Raw genomic sequence first — 23,675 nt, 5'->3', positions numbered from 1 at the left:
AGAATGAAATGAAACATACATATAAGGTGGAACACACTGCAGTGTTAGTATCTCAACTGTAAAATTGATTTTTTTATGATTAAAAAGCATTTCAATTCACCTCTAAGAAGAAAATCAGTGGTACAATCCAACCATACAATTCTGTACATATTTCTTGCCTACTTTTATAGTATGCTATGGTAAAACAAGTCTCAAGAAATTAAAACTATCGATAACACTTATTAATGCCTAGATGTAAGTTACTTCATTTCACATTTGAAAGGGCAAGATCATGTACAAAACTGAATTAGGGATCACTGACGAGGCCATTTGATATTAAATTATTATGTTGCTTCAAAACTGGACACAAGTTCCAGAAATATTTGCAGTTTTATTCCCTTCCCCCATTTCTCCCCCCTACTACAGATGGCATTGTTCATAGTAGGCTTGAGGAATCATTTAAAAATAGTAACATCGGGACTGATTTGGTCACCCTTACTCACACTGATAGGACTATTGACAAAGTAAGGGTAGCAGACTATAGGCCACTATGATTTAGCTATATGCCATTTTCCCACAAAATAAGCAAGTGACCTACAAATATGAACAACCAGAGTCACCATTATGTTTCCAAGTACTGCACCAAAATTTGTTCCTATGATTTCTATGCATAAACAAGGCAAAATTCCTGGTTTATTCTTCCTTCCTCTTTTCATATTCTATGCTACAAAAAATATTTTCAGTATAATTATAGAAGCTATTCTTTATCTGTTGCCTAATACTGATAAAAGCATCTTTTCTCTCCTAGTGTCGTAATCATGATTGTTCTTGTCAGTTATGACCATTCCTTTCCCCTTTCCCATTAACCCAAATGTGCATTCAAACAAGTACATTCAAACACTAGCAAAGACAAAGACACTTCTATACATGTTCATAAGTTTAAGTTGAAAACATACCTTTCGTGATCTGACAAATACTGACTATCCATGTCTCTGGACCTGCGATCAACTGGACTTCGGGAGGCATCATGGTGTCTAGTTGGAGAACGTGATCTTCTCATTTGATGAATTTCATCTAAACTCCTAGAAGTGTTTATATAATATATATATATATATGTATGATGGTTTTCTTCTCTCCATAGTTAACACAGTTTAACAGGTTACAAGGTTACAAGTTGCCTGCTGGAAAGTTTCTCCTTAATGTATGACTTTTCAAAAATATTCTCTTTTTGGAAAAAAACCCTCATTTAGCATGGGTAACAGTAATTTTTACCCTTTTTAGAATTAAATTCTTTGTGAACACAGAACTCAGCAATGTTAATGGGGGACATGTTCCTGTATTTGGAGAACAGCTCGAGAGAACAGTGAGCAAGAATTCATTTTGAAGTTTATGGTTTTATAGTTTCATACCTAGGTTTCCAAAGGCAGAGTCCTGGGTTGTGGACCCTGGTCAACGTAAAGTCCTTGCAGCAGAAAGAAGTGTCTTTGACTACCCTTCAGCAAGGGTTAGGGTGGGACATGGTAGACCATAGGTGGTCTGCACTATCCCTAAAGTGTGTGGCACTGCATAGGAAGGGGCTGTGACTGTGTACATCTTCTGGAAGTTTCTGACCTGCTACAGAGTCTGACCTAAAAGTTCTCTTCCTGTGATGAAATTCCTGAGGGAAAGCAGCAGTGGAAATACCACTGATCACCTGAAGGGCTGATTCCTGCCCCCTCCTCCTCATTAGGGGCAGTAACTGTCACTCTTACAGGACGGACCAAGATGCAGCCCTTTGTGCCAATGGGAGTGAATCAAACCATATGTTTATACTGAGTTTCAGTGTTTTGCTGACAGACTGAAAGTTCCTGACTGTTTTTCCAAGATAAGCTCAAACTTTGTTTTCTAAAAAGGAAGTGAAAGGTTGTATGGCCTTTCAGCTAGATGTGAGGAGCAAAAAGAGGGGTTAGCCTGTGCTGTGAAGGAACAAATTTCTTAAGTGCAACTCAGTCTCCCACTGCAAGGCCAGGAAAGACTGGCTGGCACCTTTGCAGTTAGTTCACTTGGATGAGATGGAGAATCTGGTGCCACTCTGGACTAAGTAATCCTGGAGCCAGCATGTGACTGGTGCTGATGAAAGTCTCTTATACTCATCTATGATCCAAGGGACATTATCTGCAACACAAGCCTTGGCTACACTAGAACACTTTTCTTTGTTACGGTAGCTGCCAGCATCAATATTATTATTATATTTATACAATCATATGAATAGGGCTCTATCCTTTTTTACCATCATGACAAAAGGCATGATCCCTGTTTACACTAGTGGCTAGTACCAAGTATAATTGCAGTATTTCTAGCTGTTGCTCTATTGCAGGTACCAAGATTTCTAGTATAGATACCTCCACAGGACAGAGGAGTGAAAACTGAGAATGAGTGGATGAGGCTACGGGTTTCAAGAGAGGTTCAGAAAGCTCCCTCTCCTCTCCCTTCCTCCACACAGAGGAATGAAGGAGGTTGGTCAAGTTTTGAGTCTACCAACACTGACAATGTCTACATCTGAAAATGTAAAGCACACAACACATTTTTATGAATGTAAAGCAGGAAAAACAACAAAAGAGATTCACTTATTCATTACATGTTGCCTACCAGAAGTTATACATACAGGAACTATATACTTAACTTTATTGTCAGTCTAAATGTTATCATCATTCTCTGAAATATATCTTATGTTAAATATCATTTGATATTTTATTGTTTTCTCTCTAACTAAACAAATCCCATAAAAAGAACCGTAGAATGTAATTTGTAGGAATTGGTAACTTCAGATTACTTGCTTGCAAAATCAGTTCATTCATGGTTATTAATGGTTTATTTTTATTTATTATTTATAGCACCCACATTGGACTCACAAAAGGCACAGTCTCTATCTGAAAGAGCTTCCAATCTAAATTTTAGAAACAACAAAATGAACAAAATGATAAACAGTAGGGAGGATGTCAGGTAAGGAAAGATTAGGGTTACAGTATTGCAATTAACAAGGAAGTAACCTGCTGGGTGCTTTAAACAGAGGATTAAGGATGTGGTAGGCTTCAAACAATTTATATGCTTCAATATTAAACTAACACATGAAGAAAAAGTAATACACTGAAAAATAATGAAGAGTTCAATCAGATGAAAATGACATAGAACCTCTGCTTGGTTACACAAATTTTGAATCACAAAGTGTTTCAGTAACTAATGTTGCTAATTTGTCAACCTTACCTCTGTAATGGCACATTTGGTAAACGTGAACGGGTCCTGCCCTGATCATCACCACGGTGAGGAGATACAGATCGTGAACGATGATGTGTTGTTCTTTGCTGTTCTGGCACAGTTAACGTTGTAGATCTACTTTCTCTAGTATTAGATCTATAACCTACTGGTAAAAGTACAACAAAATGATGTTAGACAGTAAGGATCTGTGTCTGCAAACATGCAGGTAATGGTTGGTCTTTCCAGGAAAGCACATCTAAATGATTACAAGATTTTCAAGTAGTCATTTAGTCATTTGTAAATCCTGAAATGTCATGCAGCCAGGATTAATTACTAGCATTACCTTTAAATGTAATGTGTGTATATGTATAGAGGCAGAGAAACGGAGAGGAGTCTGGGTGCATACTGGGATATTCCTGGGGAGGGGAGGCTTCAACAAGTCACCTGAATTGGGGGATATTAACTAAAATCTAATGCCTTAGGTATTACTGCTCACTGGAGGTCACTTCTTCAAGTGACATGGTAATTGTTCTACACTGTGAACCCCAACCCCATTCAGTGTTTGTTTTATGAAATCAAAGCAATTTAGGTTATTTTCATCTAAACTACCTGCCCACCATGAACGGGAGAAGCAGCTGGTAAGGAACAGAAGAGCATCCCTGAGATAAATGTAATATGAGTGAACAGCAAATGGTTTGCTAAGTACAATTTTTAAAAAACTGTTTAGAGCTAAAAATCATTATCAGGATGTTAGTTCAATTTTAAAAATTGCTTTTATCAACATTTCCAAACAAAAATACTTGAGCAGCAGCTTCTTATTCATTTAACTATCAAGAGTACTATTCAGCATATAATTTTTGTTCTTCTTCAATATTTATGTTATATCAGTACCAAAATTCCCCCACCGCCCGCAAAGGACTGTGATACAGTGCTATGCAATATACAAACCAAAAATTCACAGAGTTTGCAATCTCATGCAACAACTGAGCACATGGCATACCTGAATGAATGTTTAGATTTTGGGGAAATTAGCTATAGCAAGGAATAATCTGAACTCCTGCTTTAGCAACAGAGTGGAAAGAGAAACATTTTGAACAACTGTGTTATATTTTTAAAAAGTCAACATAGGTTCTGTATTCACGAGATTCTGGGATGTTTAATACTACAAAACCATGTAACATACAAAGGTGGCAGCTCCCTTAAAACAATACTTTCCCCTATTCTGTAGTACTTTGGCATTGTTACTTCAACACCAAGGAACAATTAACAATGGTAAGAATAACTTTAGCATAGAGCTTCATAATTAGCATAACAACAACATAGTTGGTAATGTAACCGCTGAGGTAGCAAAGGGACAAAGAGTGGGCTTGAGAGGAACAAAATAAATCCAATTTTCTTACACATTATAGGCTAGATTACGCCATCCTTACTCATGCTGAGGAGCACCTTAATCCCAGACAAATCCTATTGCAGTCAATAGCACTACTAAGGAAGCAATATACTAATTACTTAGTGTGAGAAAGGCTGGCAGTATCCGGTCTTAAAAGATTTGGCAATGGGATTTCCAGGAAGAGATGTTGGACAAGCAAGAGTACATTCTAATCTGAATGAAGTGAAGTAATTTGGGGTTTAGAGATATTGTGAAATCCTGGTCCTATTAAAGCTAATGAGAGTTTTCCCTTTGCATTCAGTGTAAGTTATCAACATAGAGGCAAGAGCTGACATGTGACTAGATGAGCCTGCTCAATGAAAGGGCAGAATCTTGAAAGATTTAAGACAGAAAAGAAGGCGGAACCCCCAACAGATAGAAAAATGAGACTGGAGAATAGGAAGAGACTACGAAAGAAAGAATTTCTTCAAGGAGGGAGTGATCCATTATGTTAATGGCAGTCATTTCATGTCAGTTATCTATCTAGAAATTTTAATGAACCTTATGGCCATCTGATATTGTATCTCTGCTAAATATATGTTTGATTCCACGCACATGAGATACTGTTTCAAAGCCTGGAATATATCATTTGTAAATCTCTTTTTTTAAAAAGAGCAAGTTAGGATAAAGCAACAAAATATGGGATCGTAATTGTTTTTCCTCACTTGTAGATCGTCTGATAGCAAGTTTCAAATGTTAAGTTTGGATGACATTAGAATTGCACCAAATTAGAGAATCAAATATTAAAAGATGGAAAGAGAAAAAAGAAAAGTAGAAAAAGACTCACATCAGGGCCATACCTTACACACACACATCCTTTAGCTTCTGTTTAATTATCCTGTTATCACTTTACAGATGTCTCCAACCCAAAAGCCATCTGATACTGCATGTGTGAAAGTTATGTTCAAAAATAATTTGGGGACTTAGGTTCTCAGGCAATCTGAGATTGATGCATAACACTGACGATGTTTTCCAACTGCAGCAGCAGAGTTGAGTCTCACCTGCTGTTTAACTCTAACTTGTGTGTCTTAATATAAGTTTAGCATTGCACCTTCCTTTATCAGACCATTATGTTTTTTTCATTTATAAAATTTGCCTTTTCATAAGAGTTCAGGATGTATGCACAAATGCAGTAAAGCATTAACTTCAAACATATATATACACACAGATTTCTTACAGACAGAAACTAGAAGGAAATCAACTCTATAGTCTCTTTCATCAATATCTGACAAAAGTCAAAGGAATTAAACACGTTATACACATTAAGTTCTGAAGGCCAGTTAACTTGGGCTCTGTCAGATCAGCTAGTAAAATGGTTTGCATGAGCTGGTAGAACTAGTTTGGAAATGAGTTTCTTCCAGCCAGCCTATTCACATTAATTTAGCAACCTGTCATAAACAGATAGTTAAGGGTTAATGCCTCTTTTACCTGTAAAGGGTTAAGAAGCTCAGTAAACCTGGCTGACACCTGACCAGAGGACCAATAAGGGGACAAGATACTTTCAAATCTTGGTGGGGGGAAGTCTTTTGTTTGTGCTCTTTGTTTTGGGGGTTGTTCGCTCTTGGGACTAAGAGGGACGAGACGTCAATCCAGGCTCTCCAAATCTTTCTGAATCAGTCTTTCATGTTTCAAAATTGTAAGTAAAAGCCAGGCAAGGTCTGTGAGTCTTATTTTTGTTTTCTCAACTTGTAAATGTTCCTTTTTGCTGAGAGGATTTTACCTCTGTTTGCTGTAACTTTGAACCTAAGGCTAGAGGGGGTTCCTCTGGGCTATATGAATCTGATTACCCTGTAAAGTATTTTCCATCCTGATTTTACAGAGATGATTTTCTTTCTTTAATTAAAAGCTTTCTTTTTAAGAACCTGATTGACTTTTCCTTGTTTTAAGATCCAAGGGGATTGGATCCGGACTCACTAGGAATTGGTGGGAAAGGAGGGCGGGATGGTTAAATTTTCCTTGTGTTAAGATCCAAGAGATTGGATAGATGTTCACCAGAAACTTGGTGAAAAAGCCCCTCAAGGCTGCGCAGGGAGGGGAAGGTTTAGGGGGGACAGGATGTGTTCCAGACACTGAAATTTCTGAATGGTGGCAGTGTTACCAAATCTAAGCTAGTAATTAAGCTTAGAAGTGTCCCCACATCTGTACCCTAAAGTTCAGAGAGGGGGAGGAACCCTGACACAACCGTTAGTATCAACTCAACTGTCATGGATGCCAGAGACTTCAAAAGCAGAGAGGTGGTCTCTGAGACAGCAAAGGTCCAAGTTACATATGGCTCATGAATTCTTCAAAAGGCACACTTAGGCATCGAACTCCTAATGACTTTCAGTGGGACTTAGGCATCTAAGTGCTATTTGAGCCTTCCAAAATCTATTCCAATGAGTGCTGTTGTTATATACATTTTGAAAGACTGTTTTGTGGACTGGAAGATAGGTCATTGCAGATGGGGAATTGTTGCCCAGAATGAACTGGTAAGTGAAAAGCCCCATATAGTTTAAATAAGGAATAGTGCAGCCTCAGAGATGAGTAAGGGATTACACATGCCAATATCTGTACCCCCATCTGCAAAAGGAAAAAAATAAATCTAAAAAAATGATGGAAATCATTTTATTTAAAATATTTTTCTATTTCATTTGATGAAAGAATGAAGAAAATCACTCCATTAAACCTAACACTAGTGCTACAGATATTGGGACAAATTCTCTTCTTGATTATTAAAGTACTATTGCTTTACATTGATGTAAATGAGAGCAGAGTTTAGCCCATTCAGCAATGCAGTGATATTTCACATGAATGGCAAAAATGCAATGAATAACTGCTGTTTGTAGGTTGTTTTAATCATAGATTAATAAGGAGAACTTTTCAAATACTACCATATTTTTAGTATGTTCAGTAACTTTCACAAGTAAATTTTACATAGAAAACCTGATTTAGCTTGGGTGGGTAAACAGCAACTCTTTACTAGTGTGTCTTGAATGGGAATTTTAATCTTGTGATTTGTGGCAACTACCAATGAAATATACTTAAGATATGGTATCTAAAATATGTCCCAATGTTTTATTTTATTGAATATACAAGGGGTGCTACCCTAAAGTGGGATCAAGATATTCTCTCTCTATATTTATACATTTATGCACATTTACGGTAATGATAATTCATGAATGCTTATGAAAAGTATAAAAGATATAGCCATGCCACATGCATTCTAATTTGCAACCATGCATTTTAAATATACTTCATGGAGGATTGCATTATATCTGGGTTTCAAGCAAGAAGCAAAATAAAAAAAAATGCAATGGATATTGAAATCTTAATTAGTATTTGAACTGAATTACTAGAATTAAAATTGTAGTTTCACTTATGCTTAGAGCATTGTGAAGTAAAAAACAAAAAGCTTTGAACCATCTAATGCAAAATCCGAACAGTCACATAACAGAAATATTAATTAGTATATAAAAGTACATTTTTATTTAATTTAGAAGGAAAGACACCACAGAGTAATTAGTCATACTGTTTTCTCCATAATACAATCTCCAAAACCAGCATCCTACAGGAGTCTGGAAAATTAGAGGGGGAGGAGGGAAGGAACAGCAAAAAGAAGCAGGACCATGCTCTTCACCCACGCACCTGGAGGAACTACTCCAATACCATCATCAACATCATAATCTGAGATGTCACTATCACTGATTCGCTGAGATCCTGCACAACAGTAAGGCAAATAAATACCTGTATATCTGGTTATATTGGAAAATGTAAAAATATGTTTAAATAAAAGCTCTAGCTATTCCTGTGATTCAAACACAGGGTGATTTCATATTTAAACAATATGAAATGAGAATTAAACTGAATTTAGAATGAGGGCACAGTCTGATATCTATAGGCTTATTTTTTTAATGCGCCAGTTTCAACAGTATCTAGTTGCTACAGCTACTACGAGTGCATCAGTTAATTATGAAGTTATGCACTGGCTGGAATTTATTAGTTTCCTTACTCTTACTCTTCTTAATAGACTAGTAAAAGATCAGAAAAATAACAGAGAAAATATCTTTAGAATTTGTTCTGCACTTCTCTCATATTTTTAAAATATAATTTAACTTCGGAACAAAATGGCACAGTAGAGTTGACAGGCTGCAGCTATTTCCTTATAGCAGTTATTTCAACCCATACTATGCTAGCCTTGGGATGCTATGGCTCTGAGAAATGCCACTTTTTAAAAACCATTGTTTTCACATTTAAAGTCTCAAAAAATTAATACCTGATCAGAGAAGGCCAGGTTTTGACTATTGTACTATTTTGTGATTTTCAGCTTCCCAAACACACACATACAAACACTTTCTGTGTAGCAAAAGTAAGTTTTCTATCTGGATAATAAGTGTGTTGGAGGTTGAAATGATCAATATACTAAAAGCTGCTCCCAGGCTTTAGAGTCCTTGAAGCTTTTTTTTTTTTTTTTTAATTAAAAAGACCCAACATTTAGTAATAATAAAAACATCCCAATTTCCTTGTTAAAATCATTTATTCTGCTCAGTTCAGTGTGTTTAACAAAGACAGCTATGCAAAAGCTAACATTTCAAACTATAGGTAATTTCAACAAATTTTGCCAACCTGGAAGTTGCATACCACACTGGAGTTGATTAGGAAATGTAATAGTTTTTTCCATTTCCAATTGTATTTTTGGTTACATTTTGGAAAAAATATCTTCATTTTTGAATATGGCTGCCAAAACTTCTTCTAAACATTATTACAGCATAACTGATTGTCAGAAATCATTCCCCAATTAAAACTGAAAAAGGACAGCGATAGCATTTGGACCTACTTTGTAATTTTTTGCTAGTGCTTTCTCCACCATGGACATGTCTCCGTGGCATGAAAGGTGATGGCTGAGGCAGAGGTAGTGAGGATTCATCATGTGTCTGCAGCTTATACCAATGTGGTTCATCATCTAAAAGGGCTGTCTCCAGCTCTATAAGGATCTAAGAGGAAAATTATCAAACTTAATCTCAGTTTAAAACTGCATAGCATTATTTTTTAAAATACAGAAATATGTTAGACTTTCTTATATGTTTAAAATATAACTATTTTGTAATGCCATTCTATATATCACCTCTCCAAGAAATTCACTTTCTTCTTCTTGTACTCTTGGCTGGTCCCATACGGTTATTTCTAACATTCGTTCTCTAAAATCTCTACGATGTACATGTGAATAGAGAAAAGTTTGGTTCCATTTTGGTTCTAGGTTTTTCTTTACTGTTTTGGTCCTCCTTTTACTTTTATCACTGAAAATATAAACAGTCTTGTAAATTATAATGCAAAAACAGGTCACATACTGCCATCTAGTAACCAAGACTATAATTGTTTTCATTCTTTCTGATTTAAACATCATAATTACTAGGCTTGGCAGCATTCAATTTGTATTTTTTTATAATTATGATTGGATATCATCAATGTTTATTTTAAAGCATTTTTCTGTATCTATTTAAATTTTCACAGTTGTAGAAAATTATGAATGTTAAGCATTTTTCAATTTTTAATTATTTAAATGTTCACAATTGTGGGAAACTCTGGGAGTGATTAGATAATGGGGGCATACAATAATTATTTAATGATAGGTGATGAGATTCAAAAAAGTTAAAGTTATACAATCATTAAATCACAATTTGTCAACATCACATGTCAAAATACATAAGGTAAATATCCTTACATCAAACTCTAAGAAGTCCTCAAGCAACATTTTTCTTACTTTGCCTATCTGTAAATTTCTATTATTATTAATGGGAATATTTTTTATAGGTTTGTATGTGTACGCTGAAATCGATGTTTACTTACATTTTACTGATAAAAAGCCTAATGATCTCTTACATCTAAAAGGGATCAGTATCTGCTGTATAGTATTCCAGGTTCAGCCATATTTCCACATAGCAAATTACTTACAATTTGATATTATCCGATTATAGATGCATGCTAGTTTTATACTTTTTAAGGTTAATCTACAATACAATAAATTATTAAAGAAAAATATGAGAGAAATATGCATTTAAAGTATAATTAACATATTTAAAATGTTCAGTTGATATATTTTTCACTTAGACTATTACCTTCTATCTGGAAGAAAATACATTTTTACATAAGGATTCCTGGGACGTCCATCTCCTCTTGGTGGCAGATCTGTTGCTTGTAGAACATTTACTATTAACTGATGCCCCACTTTGTCATACCATAGTTTCACCTACAAGATCCAAGTTACCAGAAATTATTCATGAAAATTAAAGTGAAAGTATGCAAAATAATTTTTGCTGCCTATCATTAGCCAAAACATAAAATGTTTTTCAGAAGGGCTGGCAACATTTCATACATTCAACATTCTATAAGATTTTTTTTCCTCTGTTTTGTGCGAGATTTTAATTTGGACATTTTGGGTTTCTTATAGCTCAGTGGTTTGAGCACTGGCCTGCTAAACCCAGGGTTGTGAGTTCAGTCCTTGAGGGGGCCACTTAGGGATCTGGGGCAAAAATCAGTACTTGGTCCTGCTAGTGAAGGCAGGGGGCGGCTGGACTCGATGACCTTTCAAGGTCCCTTCCAGTTCTAGGAGATTTGTATATCTCTGATTATTATTATTATTATAAATCACACCATCTCAATCACATGAACTAAACAAATGGCTCTCAGCCAATTAGGAAAAATCCATGACAGTTACTTCTCCAAGCCTTTTTTTGAATATGCAAAAGCTTTGCACATAGACATTGGATCATGAAATCTCTGGCAATATCAGTCTTCAAAAAAAATCTGACTATAAAATAAAAGTTCCATAGATCTTCATTACATTCTTGAAGTATAACTAATATTTTTAGGTTTCTAACTCACTGAAGCAAAACCTAGCCTTACAGCACTGAGGGGGAAGTGGGGACACTGACCATTGTTACCTTTGCTGTCTCAGCTCTGGTTTGATATGAGAGAATTCTTACTGCAGGATGGATGAATATACAGAGAGGCTCACAATATTGCTTTTTTGGGGCCTGACCCTGCAGTCAAACATAAATGCCACTGATTTCACTGGATACATAATCAAGTCCTTAGAAAGCAGCAGCATATATTTTTGATTACAGCCTGCTGCAGATGGAAGCTGTGGGCTAGCTATATTGTCTAGCCTGCAGACTAGGTACTTTACATAGTCATGCAGTACACTGGGTTACATAGAAGTGTTATCTTAAGTGCAAGGTGGGAAGCCTGTACTGTAGTGATACTTGAAGTAGAGGTGGAATGCATTTAACCTGACTTGTTTAGCAGATACTTTTATGAAAACTATTAAATGTGATCAAGCTATTTCTTAAAATAATTGTACCTTAGGGGCATATTTGAGTCTGTTCTCTGCTTAGCATCTGGCAGAATTACTATCTAAGTGACTCCAATACCTTTAAAGAGACTGGAAGCACGTACAAATCAGTCTATGAGAGTAATCATTACATCTTTAATATGCACAACTTCTATCATAATCACAGAAAATTACATCAAATAATATTCATATAAACAAAAAGGTGTCATTGAACAGAATAGACCTTCCAAGAACATAATTCTACAAATGTCCTACACAGACATGAAACAGAAAGAGAGGCAGAAAACTGATTATTTGCTTTATAATAGATTACCCATGTTATGTAATATAGCCACATATTTCTCAATATTCACAAAACCAAACAAAATATACTGTAACAGATAAATGACATTCCTTCTGATTACTAATATACACTTACAGAAAGCTGCCCTGGTAGGACTTGTGGTGCATCTTTTAGAGCCCCAGGACTAGTTGGAGAAATAACAGAAATAGAAGGCCTTTCCATCTTCTGAGATTCAAAGGAACTTGAACCTAAATAAATGAGAGAAACAAAATCTCAGACCTAGAACTGATTTGAAGCCAATTTTATTAGATCTGTGAGTTACTTTAGTTTTCTAATTATTCAGGGTTTGTTTATATGCAGAGTTTTACCAATAAATTTTAAAGTATAATTTTAAACTTATTTTAGTTAAACTGGTGCAAAAAGCCATGTGGACATTCCTATTTCAGTTTAAATCAGGTAAATTTTTGTTTAGCTCAAGTAAACTAGGAACAGGTTTAAGCTAAACAAAAATAAGAGTGTCCACATGGGTTTGCATCAGTTTAACTAAGTGCAAGCTTATGTGTAGACAAGGTCTCACTTCTATCTACATTTTGGAATCTCATTTGAGATAATCTATCAGGTGCCCCTCACTTCCAGTGAAAGCAGCTTTCTTCCAGCTGTGCCTTATTAAAGGCTTCTACTCTCCTGCGAAAACCTATACACTGGCTGCAGCAGAGAAGTACCGGTAAGTAGGGTTCTCAAGCCCTCTCCTCGGCATTTCCACAGGTCTTCTGCTGAGCTTAACATCATCAGCTCCCTGGCACTTCACTATCCACACCACCAGGCTTAGCATAAATCAGAGAGAGCTCTCCCAGCACTGTAAAAAAAAACAACACACTCCTGTGAGGGGAGTGGTACTAGTGCTGGGAGCATGGCTACCAGCTCTGGTGCACTGTCTACACTGCCACTTTACAGCGCTGAAACTTGCATCACTCAGGGGGGTGTTTTTTCATATTCCTGAGTGAGAAAGTTTCAGTGCTGTAAAGTGGCACTGTAAACAAGGCCTAAGACCCTCACAGAGGAGCAAATTCTGGATCAAATAGGGAGAGGTGTGGTCTAGGGAGCTGAACAGGGGAAGGTTAATCAGGGATGGGAAATTATGACTCCCTCTGCATTCTCTGGCAACTTACTTAACTCCTCTGCCTCATCTTTCTCATAGGTAAAATGAGGATAATAATAGTTACCTTTCTTACAGTGCTGATCTAGAAAGATTAGACAGTCTGGGAGCGTGAAAATTGTTGTTTCCACATGGTGTTAATACACATGGACCTTTCATTGTTACTATGGAAGAAAGCATTAAAATCCAGCCCAGATTTGAACCATAAATTGAATATAGATTCTAGTTTTACAAAATGATACAGGAAACTGACTGGGTTTTTAATGCAAACATATTTTTGCAGTATGTGTGCAGATAAAAACAAAGTGTATACTTACTAGACTCTAGAGGAGGATGGGAACTCTCAGGAATCCTTGGAATGTCACTAAAAGAGAAATATACAAAAAAAAAATAAGAAACAACTGAACTGCTGCTCCACAGTACTAAACAGACAGAGTTAACTACAAAGTTTCTGGCACATCTTTTTCAGACATCTGTTAGTTTTTGTTTTAATGTGTTTGTCAATATGCGGTAAGGAAGGGGAATTATTTCAGACAGCTTGCCACTGTTAACTAGCGGGTGGTCAAGGCTGGAATCACCTGGAGCAGTAGAGACAGGAGGACTTGGCAGGAGACACAAGCACTTACAAGTATTTTAGATAGATAGATAGACTTCACTGATTCTTACAGCCTGATTCTGATTTACATTAAAGCCACTTTGCACTGTCAGAGTAGTTACATGTCAGAGTGGTTACACTATCTAAGTATAAAATGAGAATCAGGCCCTTACGGTTTACAAGAAGAAAATTGAATAAGACACTGAAGGTGAGGGGAAGACACAAGTCAAGGGTTAAAGACCAGGGAGGAGGGCTTAAAGGGGCTTAAAGCAGATAACAGAGAACTGGTCTTTGGAACCAGGTTATGGAAACTGGGGAGTGGGAGAAATAATCATACCTTCTTTGGTTAAAACTTTACATTCCAGGCAAAAAAAGCTTTTACTTTAAGCCTCCTTTGGGCCCATCTCCCAAATAAACCTGGGCTGTTCTGGGGGCTGGGACATCCCTTGCATAATTTAGACAGTCTTCAGGGCTGCTGTGTCCCTGCACCCTGCTCATGTCTGTGGCGTGCCCCTTACACCAGAGCTTGTAAGCAAGTCACAGAAAAGAGGCTAATGGCTGTCTTCTGCAGTTCTTGTGCCTCTGTCATAAGGCATAAGTCCCAATTCTGAACCTTAGCGTCCAAAATGGGTGCCTGCATCAAACCTCCAAGGTTAATTACCAGCTTAGATCTGATAGCGCTGCCACCAGCCAGGAATTCCAGTGCCTGGCTCACTTTGGTCTCCCCAAAGCCTTCCCTGGGGGACCCCAAGACTCAGATGCCCTGAGTCTCACAACAAAGGGAAATAACCCCCTCCCCTTGTCTCCTTGTTACTTCCTCCCTGGACGACCTGGAAGATCACCCTGTTTCAATTCCTCCCCCAATTCCCTGGTGAGCTGCAGACTCAGTCTCTTGCAGTCCCAACTAGGAAAAAAATCCAACCCAAGTTTTAAAAGAAAGCTTTATATAAAAAGAAAGAAAAAGGACATAACAATGGTCTCTGTATCAAGGTGACAATATACAGGGTATTGGTTAAAGAGAAAATGAATAACAGCCTATCCAAAAAGAAAACAATTAAAACATTCCAGAAACGACACACATGTAAATACAAAAAAAAAACAATATAAGCCTGAATTGTCTTTCTACCTCTGTTACTCACAACTTGGAAATAGAAGATTAGAAAGCCGGAGATAGAGTGATCCCCTCAGAGACTAGAGAGCAACAGAGACGAGACAAAGAACACACACCCAAAACTTCCCTCCCTTGAGATTTGAAAAATCTTGTTTCCTGATTGGTCCTCTGGTCAGGTGTTTGGTTCCCTTTGTTAACCCTTTACAGGTAAAAGAAACATTAACCCTTAGCTATCTGTTTATGACAGCCTCCCATAGCTGGAACTAGCATTTTTAGAGCCCCTTTCCGCTCTGGCCCTTGTACTTGGTGAAAGAGGGCAAGACTAGGGGTCAAGATCTCACCCCAGGAATCTAAGTGATGCATGTAAAGAGTACAAACTCTGCAAGGTTTAGCTGAGACTGAATGGGCAACAGTTCTCTGGCTAGTACCACAAATGTGGCATGGCATCCTGCGTTTCTTTATAACTTAAAGGCCATTTCTGCAGAGAAGTATGATTGACTGTTGTCACTGGACAACGTGGCCAGTGACAGACACCAGATTATGCTGCTCTTACTGCAAGGATTTGAGAAATCAGCTCATAAATCATCTTTACTTGGAATCCCTATAAAATTCTGTACTGACACATGACATGAGATTTATTAATGACTAGCATGTACTATAATATAGTCTGTGAATCTGATTGCATGACTCTTAGCCATTGAAGGCACCACTTATTTATATAAGTATAAAGGAGGTGAAGTGACTGCACATGAAAATGGATAATAATTTTACCTCTACCGGTCTTCAAAAACTAATAGTATATGGTGTGCCATTAAGGATAAAATTATAATTTCAATGTCAACCCATATTTCATTCAGTATATCATTATTAATTGTTATTAGTAGTATTACTGCTTGTCCAGAGGCACCAGTCAGGATAGGAATTTTTTTTTTTGTGCTAGTTGCTTTACAAACATATAGAAAGACAGGATCCCTGTCCTGAAGACTTTACTATATAAGAAGTTAGATTAAATTGTGTATTAAACAAAGGAAGATCTCTCTTAATAGCTGAAAAATAAGATTCACTTTCATGAGTTTGGAGTCACCACGTAATTCAGGTGGCAAAGCAAAAAAGAAGTTACACGAGATTAGCAATCTGTCATCCAAAAGCAAACAACAATAATAATATTCTTCTGATACTACAGTTTATTTCAAATATAACATTTCAGAATTAAGGAAAATAATTATTTTTATGGTGCATTGTTTTTTGTTAGCCTTTATCAAAATTTCTTCTGTTGTAAATTGTGTGTGACTGACCATTTAAAAAAATGACAGACAGGTCAATCTCACTCTCAGTGAAGTCAATGGAAATTAGTCTTTTGACTGCAATAATTGCATGATCAAGTCTTTAATGAAGCCTTTCATTTCAAGTTATATGCTCCAGTCCATTTCTGACATTTATTTGTTCTTTCCAGTTATTAGTGCCAGCAGGAACCAGCTGTAAGTAGTGAAATGTCAGGAGTGAATGATTACAGCAGAGGAACATTTCTAGGTAGTGTGTCAAATCCCACTCTAATTTAATAATATAGTAATAGTGAAGCCTCTCATATGAATACTCATAGGATTATAGTGAGCAGGATTTGGTCTATAATATTTTTCCCTCTTACTGCAAGAAAATATCCATAGATCAAACCATATGTTGAAGCAAATAATCACATTTGGGTTGTACTATTCACAAGTGCAATAAAAACTGTCAAGTTCATTACTACAAGAGCTAAAGAGGTACATTCCTGACATTAGTAAAAAAAATCTGCAGTACACTTAGTACGATACATTCAGTATTGTATGTACTTTGAATCTAATTACTCAGCAATTGTATTTTATATACAATTCTTCTTCAAGAAAGCTTTACTGAATATTTTCAGTTTGTACTTTCATCCTTTTGAAAGTTATTATAATTACATCTTTTATTCATCTGCTCCACTGATCAGTTATCTTACAAATTATTAACCATATGTAATAAAGTATTTTAAAATATGTCAGTGTTACTATCTCAAAAGCTGTACTATCTGCAAGTGCCAATTTAACAATATTCTATTACTTAGCATCTTCTTTCTGTATTTCTGCCTCAATTGCTCAAGTTGTTTAATTATTTTGTACATTCTCCTCCATCCAAACACACACTGAGGTCCAATCTAGGCCCAATGAAATACATACCGGTTTTGCTACATAGTTAAGTGTGGGAAAGGTTGGACCAAAGACTATGAAAATCTCAATAAAGTTTGTTTGGTTTTGGTATTCTTACAATTTAGAGTCTGATTCTACAGTCTTCACCTGGGCAAATCTCCTTATTAAAGTACATGGGTGAGTTTGCCTGAATAAGGAATGCAGCTTTAGGTTTTTATATGTGCCACAGTTACTATCATAATGCTGATTTCAGTTTCTGAATAACAAATTCACAGAGTGAGGCTTTCACTTTCCATTTAAAAGGCCACTCATAAGATGGCAATCCAAAAATGTTATCTTCTCTGACCTACTTTTTCTTGAAGCACCAATGTAGAGTAATTTTGTGTATGTACAGTGGTCACCATTAAAAAAAAAAAAACACAACCCTTCAACATCTACCAAATGTAGCCATTCCACAGCATCACAGGTACATTAACAGCTGGTAAATTCTAAACAATCATTCTATGTTGACTAAACCAGAGGTTTATTGTCAAGCACAGAGAGGAGAACCTTCTAGTAAGAATAAAGTGTTTCAAGCTTCTGAATCTAAAAGATCATTATTGGATCTGAGACACATTTCAGATAAATTATGACATGGATGAAATCTGGACATTTCAGACTGGGAAAAGAATGCACAATTTTGGAGAAAAAAACAGCTAGGTCTCTAACTAGAAAATTACTGCTACAGCATTGTGTTGAGTGTCATGCAGTACACATATCACTGACATTTGGGCAAGTGAAATTCAGGTAGGAAACTAAAGAAACATTTTCAATTTTTACTAAATTTTATCCGAAATTTTATCTGTTTGCTCACCTCTTGTTATTCCTCAGTAAAAAAAATAGAGAGAAACCTAAATCCCACCTGAGTGTGTATGCGGGGAGTCGTCAAGATTGTATCTGGGTGGCTAGCCAGAGACACCACCGAGGGTGCCATAGCCAGAGTGTTATTATTTGATGCTCGTTTGAGCAGAGATAGTGCGTGTATGTCTACCTCAGCTGGTAATTACACCTCCAAGCCGCAGTATAGAAGTACCCAGTTTGGTCACAGCTCTAGGACCAAACACTTTTAATCTTACTTAAGCAAATAGTTTAACTGATTCCTTGTGGGACTATTTGTACAAGCTAGACAAGCAGAATTTGACCCCCAAATTATCATTATTTTGCAACTTTGAACTTGGATTTATATTAAATTCAGAATAATGTAATGAAAATTGTTATTATGAGAATGATTCTATAAACTAATGAACACAGATATTAAACACCTTTTAATGACAGTATTATTTACAATAACAGTAGAGAAAAATCCTGGAAATAACTTAGACAATAGAACTTTTAACTATAAATGGCACTCCTTGAATACCCCATGAACTGATTTATTTCAAGTCATATGATGACTAATGTTTACTTACGCCTGCTTCCAAGTCAGCTGTGTTCAGATAATTGATGTTATTGTGAATGAATCAATTTTGAGAGCCTAATAAAGCAGGTTTTACTCAGGCACAATTCCCACCCATTTTAACGGGAGTCTCACCTGCGTACATCCAACAGAATCAGGACCCAAGTTTCTCCTTTCAACATCATGGAAAATCCTAAAGGGACAAGACCCCTTGCAGATCAAGTGCCACCCAGACTGATCTCTGGCAAGGTCCTTAAGGTGATCTATTCAGTTTGTGTTCATTACTGGCAATATTTTCCCTTTGCCATGTGACAAATATGCTTAATAGTGATATTACTGTAACTATAGAACAAATCTAAATTTGTAAAAGGCAGTGAAGAAAATGGAGTATACAGATTATAAGTAAACATTTCAAAAGGTAAATTGTCCTCCAATATTATAAGATGATAGCTTTCAAACTGACTAGCATGTTAACATGTCATAGTATTTTACAGTACTACAAATATGTGTAGATATGTATCCGTTTTTAAAAATCCTGCTAATACATGTAATTTACTAGACTTAAGAAGCAAGTTTTTTTTAGCCTTACCCAATAGGCCTTGAAACAATAATTTCAACTTGAGGTTCTGATTTGGATTCTAAAATAATGTTGTAAACTTCTTCATTTGTAGCTCCAGGCAGGGCTTTACCATTCCATTCTAGAACTTCATCCCCTTGAATTTAAAAAGAAAGATACTTTTAATCTTATTTTTAATCTTACTTTTAATCTATATTTTTCACAAAAACAGCAAAACATATTTAAAGTCAAAGCATCTCTAAGCTACATTCCCTAAAATCAAAAATACTATTGTGGAGATATTAGAAAGAGTTTTTAAGACACTCTCAGTACTTGTTTCCAAAACACAGCTATCACCTGCAAACTGTATTTTTTATGTATTTCTTAAATAATATGGCAATCAGTATTGTACCATGGAATGAAAGCAGTGTGCTACCTTTTGAAAGTCACTTTGTTAATGAGAGCTAGTACCCTGTGTATAATAAAGATCGGTTGAGCTCCAAAAGTGAAATTTCTGATTACCTAAGAGTTAAAAACTTACAAATCATGAGATTTTTCATTGACAGTTACATAATATGTATTTAATATGACCTTACAAAATATTTTCTAAAATAAGGTCAAATTAATTCTTGGGAAAACAATTAAATAAGTTCCCAATTACTACCAAGGCCAATCATAAGGAGTAATCAAAAGCACTGCAACGCACACTGCATTTTGTTTTCTTACTATTTTATTTAGTGATGATGACTTAGTATTTCTTAGCCCTGGTCTACACTACAAGTTTAGGTCGAATTTAGGAGTGTTAGAGCAATTTAACCCTGCACCCGTCCACACAACTAAGCCATTTTTGTTGACTTAAAAGGCTCTTAAAATCGATTTCTGTACTCCTCCCCAGCGAGGGGATTAGTGCTGAAATCGACTTGCTGGGTTGAATTTGGGGTAGTGTGGAAGCAATTCGACGGTATTGGCCTCTGGGAGCTATCCCAGAGTGGTCCATTATGACAGCTCTGGACAGTACTCTCAACTCCGATGCACTGGCCAGGTAGACAGGAAAAGTCCCACAAACTTTTGAATTTCATTTCCTGTTTGGCCAGCGTGGCGAGCTGATCAGCACAGGTGACCATAGCCTTCCAGAATCACAAAAGAGCTCCGGCATGGACTGAGCGGGAGGTACTGGATCTGATCGCTGTTTGGGGAGACGAATCTGTGCTATCAGAACCACCCACAACAATGTTTTTGCCCCATCAGGCATTAGGAACTCAACCCAGAATTCCAATGGCCGGTGTAGACTGCGGGAACTGTGGGATAGCTACCACAGTGCAATGCTCCAAAAGTTGACGCTAGCCTTGGTACTGTGGATGCACACTGCCGACAATGTGCTTAGTAGGGACACACGCAATTGACTGTATCAAATCAATTTCTAAAAAAATTGACTTCTATTAAATTGACCTAATTTCATAGTGTAGACATACCCTTAGACTCAGTCCTGTACCAATGACTCACGTATGGTGTTGGGCTTTAACTGTGCTGCTAGAGGTCTTTGGATAAGATCTAAAGCAAGGCCTGAAAAACTGAGTTTGTTAAAAATCTAAAGGAATTCTTCATAAGACTAAAGTGCATCCTAGTCAAACTTGATTTCAGATAATTACATTCTGCCTTCCACAATTCTATGTTCTGTTCAACAATTGCTATTCTTTCACCTCCGAGGAATCTGCAATTCAGGAGTAGACAAAGATCCCTGTACAGAGTTTGTATATGTTTGTAAAGCACTTTGGGATCCTTTAGAATGTGAGATATTATAGTACATTAATGCAGAAGTATTATCATTCAGTGTTGCTGAAGTTTATTTCCCGCTGCTTCAAAGAGGGAAACGAACTGGGTTATTTAGCTAAAACTAACTAGCAGCCTATTTAGTACAGCCAACCTTAATTTTGGCATTTCCTAACTTTTGAATGTTTGACTTTACAACCTTAATGATGTTGTTTTAATATAGATTCTGTGCATAATTTCCTAGATTTTTTTTTTTTAAAGAAAACTGGAAAAAAATTAGCATGTGGCATCATATTGACATTGGTATGTTCAGTAGCATGGTTGAACCTTTAAATCAGTGGTTCTCAACTGATGACACATAGTGGGCTGCATATGCAGCCCAGAATTTATTACCTGGGTCACAGGGGCTGGGTGGCAGGGCAGCAGCAGCCCTAACCCTGACCCTCGCTATGTGGGGTGGACAGTTGCCCACTCTGGACACCGGGGCCAGAAGGCTACCCCAGACACTGGTCTTCGACATGCAGCTGCCCTGACCCTGGAGCCAGTGGGGCCAGGTGGCTGCCCTGGACCCCTGTCACGCGACTGCCCAGCAGCCCCGACCCCCACTACACGGGGCAGGCTAGCTGCCTCAGACCTGGAGCTTGTGGGGCCTGGTGGCAGCCCTGATCCCCACCAGGTGGGGTGGGCCAGCAACCCCAGAGCTTGTGGGGCTGGACAGCTGCACCAGTCCCCAGAGCTCACAGGGCCGGCCAGGAACCCCGGATCCCCAACCCTATGGGGCTGGCTGGCAGCCCTCACCCCTCGCTGCCCCAGAGCCTGACCCCCAATCCTGTGGGGCCACTGGCAACCCCTGACCCCAAGGGGCCCATTGACAGCTCCCACCCCAAACTCCTGCCACACTGGGCATGCCGACATCTCTGACCCCGCCACAATGGGCAGCGGGGCAGCCCAGCCGTAGCCCTCTGTGCTAGGTAGTGGGGCAGCTCAGACACCCCTGTGCTGGGCAGCTGGAATCCAGGACCTCAGGCACAGCCTTTCAGCTCTGTGCTAATTGGGCCACATGTGGCCCGTGGGCTGAGAGCCCCAGCTTTAGATCCACTGCACAGACCTATGTCTGTTAAGCTAATGGAGTAACTGATAACAGTAATAGGTTGTCATCCTCAGTGTGGACCAGGACTAATGAGAGATGTGACACACTGTCATTGGTTTTCACAGATATTTGCTGACAGAAAAGGAGCAGAGAGATTCAAGAGTTTTTGGTTCCATTCCAGGCTTTGGAGGGCACAGACTTACCTGCCAGTTCCCACCAAGTTTGACTCCTTCTGCCCTGTCCCCTCCAACCTGTCCCTCTCCCAATCTCATATTCCTTACCAAGCCAGTCCATGTCTCATGCTTCTCGCCCCAGTCCCTTTACCTAGCAAGTCCTAGTCTCATTCTTCCTGACTCTCCACTTACAGTCGCAGTCATCTTGACAGTTCCCAACTGCCTGCAGCTACTTCTCACCAGGTTCCTCACCCAGTCAGTCTTCCATTCACCCCTCCTGGCTCTTCTTCTAACCTGTCTCATACCCGACTCGACCTTTAATCCCCCCCATCTGTCCTCACTATCTCCCAGACTCTCTCCTCATCCAATTGCAGTGTCTGCCTATTCCCTTCCAGCTGTTTGTCCCAGTTTCTTTGCCTAGACACTCCCACTTCATCCCCAGCATTCTGGGTCCTTGTCAGATCTGTCTCCTCTCTCCCTCAGTCTCTTATCGACTTAGTCCAGCTCCCAGTCTCAGTCTCTGCCTTTGCTCCCAGTCTCAGTTTCATTGCCACCCAGCCCCAGTCACCACTTTTCCCCTTAATTTCCAATCCCAGTTTCCCTCTTACCCTTTGCCAGCTGCCAATCTCAGAATTAAATCTAGGTGCAGTTCATTTTCAAGTTCATTTTTACTGTTTTTGTTCAGTTGTTTTTGTTTGGAGTATTACTTACAAACAATTTTCATGATAAAATGATTTTGAGAAAATCTTTTCACTCTTTTCCTAAAACCATTCACTCTTTATTTTATTAGTATTACTGGCAAAATTCAACGTTGATCCTTCAGCAGCTAATAATTATTGTATAGAATTTGCACATATATGTAAGCAAAATGTAATTATATAGTGATACAGTAGTCATGTTATTAAAACTGCCCACATTAACATGAAAAACATTTTTCATTATTTACAATATTTTTATATGAAAATTATCCACATAACACATAACATTAACAATTTCATTTTAAAAAGTCACAACAACAACATAAATTTGTCTGAGAATAGCTGATTTCATTACCTGCTCTTAGATGTCCCACCACATCCGCTAGACTACCCTTCTTTACTTTGGTAATGAAGGCACCAAGTCGTCCTAAATCTGTCATTTTTCCTCCAACAACCTGGATAATCATACATTTATGAGTTTTCAAACCACCAACTGGGCAACATATTAAGGAATATTAAGTTTAGCTTGTGTGGTTTATTTAATCACATTAACACTATATTTAAAACTAGGGCCTCAGTCATTCATAATTAACTGTGTTGTTATTATCAGTGGTATTTGTATATGGACTTCACGCTAAGGGGAGTGTCGTATAAAAAAGAATTGTGTCACATAG

At 37.6% G+C, this 23,675-nt stretch overlaps 1 protein-coding gene across 44 annotated transcripts in view; it reads right to left on the bottom strand.

Moving 5' to 3' along the window:
* RIMS1 (regulating synaptic membrane exocytosis 1) overlaps positions 1–23,675 on the bottom strand; it is a 537,317-nt gene that overhangs the window by 179,727 nt on the left and 333,915 nt on the right. For 27 of the 44 annotated variants that reach the window (XM_075063753.1, XM_075063758.1, XM_075063781.1 and 24 more), the window contains 10 exons: positions 23,357–23,456; positions 19,304–19,427; positions 13,726–13,772; positions 12,388–12,500; positions 10,735–10,865; positions 9,744–9,915; positions 9,456–9,612; positions 8,267–8,338; positions 3,223–3,379; positions 936–1,061 (listed from right to left, as the gene is read on the bottom strand). In XM_075063753.1, the coding sequence (XP_074919854.1) occupies positions 936–1,061; positions 3,223–3,379; positions 8,267–8,338; positions 9,456–9,612; positions 9,744–9,915; positions 10,735–10,865; positions 12,388–12,500; positions 13,726–13,772; positions 19,304–19,427; positions 23,357–23,456 (1,199 nt within the window). The remainder of the gene's footprint in view (positions 1–935; positions 1,062–3,222; positions 3,380–8,266; positions 8,339–9,455; positions 9,613–9,743; positions 9,916–10,734; positions 10,866–12,387; positions 12,501–13,725; positions 13,773–19,303; positions 19,428–23,356; positions 23,457–23,675) is intronic. The other 17 variants (XM_075063797.1, XM_075063754.1, XM_075063798.1 and 14 more) reach the window with 2 other exon arrangements.

Source organism: Chelonoidis abingdonii, chromosome 3 (genome assembly GCF_003597395.2).
Source record: "Chelonoidis abingdonii isolate Lonesome George chromosome 3, CheloAbing_2.0, whole genome shotgun sequence".
Lineage (NCBI taxonomy): Eukaryota > Metazoa > Chordata > Testudines > Testudinidae > Chelonoidis > Chelonoidis abingdonii.
The sequence above is the reverse complement of the archived record's forward strand: the minus strand, read 5'-3'. Positions and strand labels throughout refer to the sequence as shown.